Source organism: Sinocyclocheilus rhinocerous, unplaced genomic scaffold (assembly GCF_001515625.1).
Source record: "Sinocyclocheilus rhinocerous isolate Xijiao unplaced genomic scaffold, SAMN03320098_v1.1 scaffold3676, whole genome shotgun sequence".
NCBI classification, from domain to species: domain Eukaryota; kingdom Metazoa; phylum Chordata; class Actinopteri; order Cypriniformes; family Cyprinidae; genus Sinocyclocheilus; species Sinocyclocheilus rhinocerous.
Window position 1 is genome coordinate 103,795 of NW_015650689.1, and position 5,374 is coordinate 109,168.

The 5,374-nt window shown below is 35.5% G+C and overlaps 1 protein-coding gene across 1 annotated transcript in view; it reads left to right on the forward strand.

Annotated features, from left to right (window-relative positions):
* LOC107712052 (glucagon receptor-like) overlaps positions 1-5,374 on the forward strand; it is a 20,377-nt gene that overhangs the window by 3,365 nt on the left and 11,638 nt on the right. The window contains exons 2-4 of the mRNA XM_016517179.1: positions 3,912-4,006; positions 4,134-4,240; positions 4,700-4,847. Coding sequence (XP_016372665.1) covers positions 3,912-4,006; positions 4,134-4,240; positions 4,700-4,847 — 350 coding nt within the window. The remainder of the gene's footprint in view (positions 1-3,911; positions 4,007-4,133; positions 4,241-4,699; positions 4,848-5,374) is intronic.

Consider the following 5,374-nt stretch of genomic DNA (forward strand, 5'->3'; position numbering starts at 1 on the left):
GTGTGTGTTTGTGTTTGTCTGTCTGTCTGTCTGTCTGTCTGTGTCTGTGTCTGTGTCTGTGTGTGTGTGTGTGTGTGTGTGTGCGTGTGTGTGTGTGTGGTACGATGGCATGTTACCAGAGGAATGTCAGTGTGGGAAATCTGAGTAAATCTCTTCCGCTCCGAAAGCTTCGCAGAGATTCGGCCAAAATAGGAGTTTACTCATAGCACGCACTCGCTGTAGGAGTCTGTTCCTGATGATAATGATTGCGGACGATTCTGTCAGGAGAAACCAATGATGGAGGAACCAGTTTAATTCATAACTCTCACAGAAAACTGAGCTAAATGTGACTGAACAAATTTCACATCCATCTCAACCAGACCCTCAGTGATGGATAATGACGCCTCAGCTGAAAAACGACCTAAAGATCACTGAAACCGCATAGCGATGCACTGGCAGCCACTCGGTCATGATGGTGCTGAATTCAGCGTGATGAAATGCGCTTCAGAGACGGGTGGTGTGTGTGTTTCTGCAGGTGGTGTGATGAAGAGCGAGTGATGAGCTGCAGTGAGGAATGTCCGTCTGTCTGCTGCTGGTCCTCTTCACACTGACCGCAAACACTCAGGTGAAAACAACAGCACGAGCTCTCACTCCACACGCTAGCCTTCACACATTTGGGGTTAGTAGGGGCTTTTATGTTTTTGAGTCTTTTCTGATTCATTTGATAAAAATGCGTTAAAAATGTGACACATTATTATGATTTAAAATAGCTGTTTTCTATGTGAATATCTGGAATAAATATTATTTATTTCTGTGATCAAAGCTATATTTTCAGCATCATTACTCCAGTCTTCAGTGTCACATGATCTTCAGAAATCATTCTAATATGCTGATTTGCTGCTCAAGAAACATTTCTGATTATTATCAATGTTGAAAACAGTTGTGCTGCCCAATATTTCTGTGGAAACTGTGATACATTTTATTTTTTAAGGGTAAACAGATAAAGAAAAGTAGTTATTTGAACATTATAAATGTCTCTTATGATCAATTTAATGCGTCCTTGCTGAATAAAAATATTAATTCTAGTGCTGTCAAACGATTAATCGCGATTAATCGCATCCAAAATAAAAGTTTTTTGTTTACACAATATATGTGTGTGTACTGTGTATATTGCATGCATACATGCATGTATACATTTCAGAAAAATATTTTGTTTATATATTAAATATATTTATTTATAATATAAATTATATGAATATAAGACATGCTTTATTAACATATTGACATTCAAAATGCCATGCTTTCTGTGTCAATGCATTTTTTTTTTTTTATAAATAATTTACGAAATAATTGAATAAGTGGGAAATCATAATTGATTTGATATCATAAAAGAAATAATTTACGAAATAATTGAATAAGTGGGAAATCATAATTGATTTGATATCATAAAAGTGTTTGATCAGGCTGAACTAAGTTGTTCTTACAGTCTTTATTAGAGCTGGATAGGCTCTCTCATCTTTGTTAAAGAGTTTAGACAATGCATTTTTCAGTTATTCAATAATATTGACTGTAAATAATGTGGTGTGATGATATTTGCTAGATAGGGCCGTTATGATGCACTTTTGCTCTGACCTTCAACCCTAAAACTTTTTGACACGCAACATGCTTTGATAAAAACCATCATGGGTTATTAATATTCTTCTTTATAATGCATGCTTTACAAAGTACAGTGAAAGCAAGTGAAATTGATTGTGTTATCTGTCCGAATGAAACGCATGTCAGAGCTGAACTTACTGTGACAGGATGATTTACAGTAATGCAGCGCTTCAGGACACGGTTGCAGAGAAATATAAGTAACACATCAGTGCATTTTTAACTCCTGAAGATGGAATTTAACATATGCTGTGAGCAGATCGGCGATGGTCTCACTTACCTGTCAGACTGCTGAAATAAATAAGTGCTTTCAACCGACCTGCAAACGCTGCATGCCATCCGGGAGTCATTTAAGACATGAAGGGTTTTTAATGACAGATTCCACCAAACCAGCGCTCAGGTTCACGCTCTCAGATGCTCTCGTGTAACAGTCACACACTCTACAGTTCTCACTTCAGATGCACCGTCCTCCTCACACTCCTCATGACTTGCACCCAAGAGAAATGTCTTTTGTCTTGATAAGACAGAGGAATTAAATCTCAACTCTTAACAGGTTATATCAGCTCATTGCTAGCAGTCAACCTACAGCATGAATATTTAACATAAAAAACACTAGTAAGACTGCTGACATGCTAGAAAAGGACAGTTGTTATTACATGGTTATTGTAGTTAATTAAAACTAAAACTTAAAAAGAAAAATTAAGTTACTTGAAATAAACTCTCGCTGAGATAAAATAAACTGAAATAGTCTGAAAAAATGTAATTATGAATTAAAAAATAAGTTAAAAAAGTAAACTGCCAAAGCAACTTGATGTATACTAAAATTACTAACAATGAAAATGAAAAAAAATAAATAAATAAATGAATAAATGAAACAGAAACTATAAAGGCATATAAAAATACAATAACCAAAAAAAAGAAAGAAATTACAAAAAAAGTTAAAATGAAAATGGACAATACAAGAATAAAAACTAATTAAAAATATTTTGTATACATTTATAGTGTCTAAATTATGCTCAGATAACACTGCTTTAATGACATGATGTGAATTAAAACATATTTTTACCTGCATATACTCTTATCTTTATATGAATATGCAACATGATCTCCAGTGTTATAATAGTATTATTTATATTAGTATTTACTAATATTTAGAATTAGCTTTTAGAAGTTATGTGTTATGTGCTTTTGTAACTTGTATTAGTTTTAATAAAAGTAATTTGATTTGCTTCAGTGTTATTTTAATATTTATTTTATTTATTTTATTTATTTTATTTATTTTATTTATTTATTTAGTAATTTAGCAGACGCTTTTATCCAAAGCGACTTACAAATGAGGACAATAAGGACAATAAAAACTAACAAAAAAGTCTCGGTTAGCCTAACGCAGTACACGTTGTAGAACAGCAATGTTCCTCAATAAGGGTTTGAGTAAGCATGGGGAGAGCAAACACTCCGAGCTCACAAGTGTTAGTGAAAAAGTCTGTGATAGTGATTTTGTGTCTCTTTGAGATGGCACAATAATACGTCGTTCACTTGCAGAACGCAAGCTTCTAGAGGGTACATAACTCTGAAGTAATGAATTTAGGTAAAGGGGTGGTTTTGTAGGCAAACATTAATGCCTTGAATTTAATGCGAGCAGCTACTGGTAGCCAGTGCAAATTGATGAACAGAGGTGTGACATGCGTTCTTTTCGGTTCATTAAAGATTAATCTTGCAGCGGCATTTTGGATTAATTGTAGAGGTTTGATAGAAGTGGCTAGAAGACCTGCCAAGAGAGCATTGCAATACTCCAGCCTGGATAGAACAAGAGCTTGAACAAGGAGTTGTGTTGTAATTTATTTATATGCATTTGTTGTATTTATATAATATTATAGTATGAATTCATATTTTAAATTAGCTTTTATTGTTATTTTTCATTTTAGTTTGAGTGATTTTCTTATGTGGCTTCATTTTTTATTTATTAAAACAAATATTTTTATTTTACTGTTAGTTTTAGTACTTAAACTTATTTTATTTCAGTCAGTTGCCCAAGCAACATTTCTAATTTTCTAAGTTTTTACATTTTTCATCAAATGTGTTTATTTTTAGCTCAGCTTTATTTCAGTTCCCAAAACAGGAACTTTTTAATAGTTTTAGTTTGCAATAACAACAATGATCTCTTTAACATTCATAAAATCTAGTGTGTACATGCACACTTTGTATGCAGATGTTGCAGTTTAAGAAATCAATAGAATGCTAATCCGCGAGTCTCGCGCTGTGTTTGTGTGTGTGAGCAGTTCATCAGGGGCTGGTTTACCGCGTGTGCGGCACTGACAGCAGATGGGCTCATGGGAAAAACACCAGCGAGTGTGAGCAGGATGACCCAGGACAGGTGAGCCATGTGTTTAATGACTTGATGATGTTTTTGAGCGATTAAGCTAACACTTGGCTGACTCTCTCTCCCTCTCTCTCTCCCTCTCTCTCTCTCTCTCTCTCTCTCTCTCTCTGTCTGTGTGCAGAAGCAGTACGGTCAGATCCTCAGTAAGTTCAGAGTCATGTACACCGTGGGATACTCGCTGTCTCTGGCAGCACTGACTCTCGCGCTGGCCATCCTGATCAGCTTCAGGTGAATGCAGCATCTACCAAACACACGGACCTCACCACACACTGTACTTCAGCACTCAGTACAAATTACATCATGAAAGCTGTAGCTAGTAATCTAATCGATTACATTACACATTTTAGCTAATATAATCGGATTATGTTTTGATTACTTTTAGACTACTTTTAACCTGTCACATTGATTTGAATAGGATAATCTCGTACCATATTGATATAAAAATACAAAGAGAAAGAAACTGTATTCCATTCTTTGTTATCAACAGCATTGAAGTGTATTAAACATGACATTATGCCAGGGTTTCCTGAACCGGGGGTTTTGTAGTCGAAAAAAAGTAACTGTAGTCTGATTACAGGTATTCTAAAATTCATTATAATCTACTAAGTGTTTAATTTGTGTAACTTGATTACGTAATCCAGATTGCATATGCTGATCACACATAAATCAGTGTTCACATTCCCACAGGAAGCTGCACTGCATGAGGAACAACATCCACATGAATCTGTTCGGCTCCTTCATCCTGCGCGCCGTCTCCATCCTCGTCAAAGACGCGCTGCTGGATCAGATGAGCAGCGCTCAGAGCTTCCAGGGGCAGCGCTGGGTCGGCGCTCAGGTACTCATCACTGTTTACAGGCAGGTCGAGCTGAATCCACAGGAAAGTGCAGGTGTGTTCAAGGACGTCTGTTCACGCACTGTAAGCTCGGATCAAGCTCTTTAAATCGCTTTCTCTCAAAGTCGTTCTATAAGCGACATTGCTTCCTGGCAGTTGTTGACTTGCGTTGTGTAAAGACGGCCAATCAGACTGGATCTTGCTATTTTGCATTATGTTTCAGAGCGATATACCAGCCAAAAGCTGCCAGTCAGTGACTCTTAAACGCATTAAAGTTCAGAAACGACACTATATGTAACAGTACACTTCGAGCCAAATGCTTATTATGAACTCATTTAAACAAGAAAAGCTGTATAGATTGACTGACTAAAAAAACAACGCTAAGCAGATAAATGGTATTTATAGTAAGATAAATTTGATACATTTTGTTAAAAAAAAAAAAAAAAAAGAAATTTTTTATGAGAAATGTATAAATATAATTTTGTATCTAAGCACATTTTAAGTTGTTCACATTTAAGTTATTGGTAATA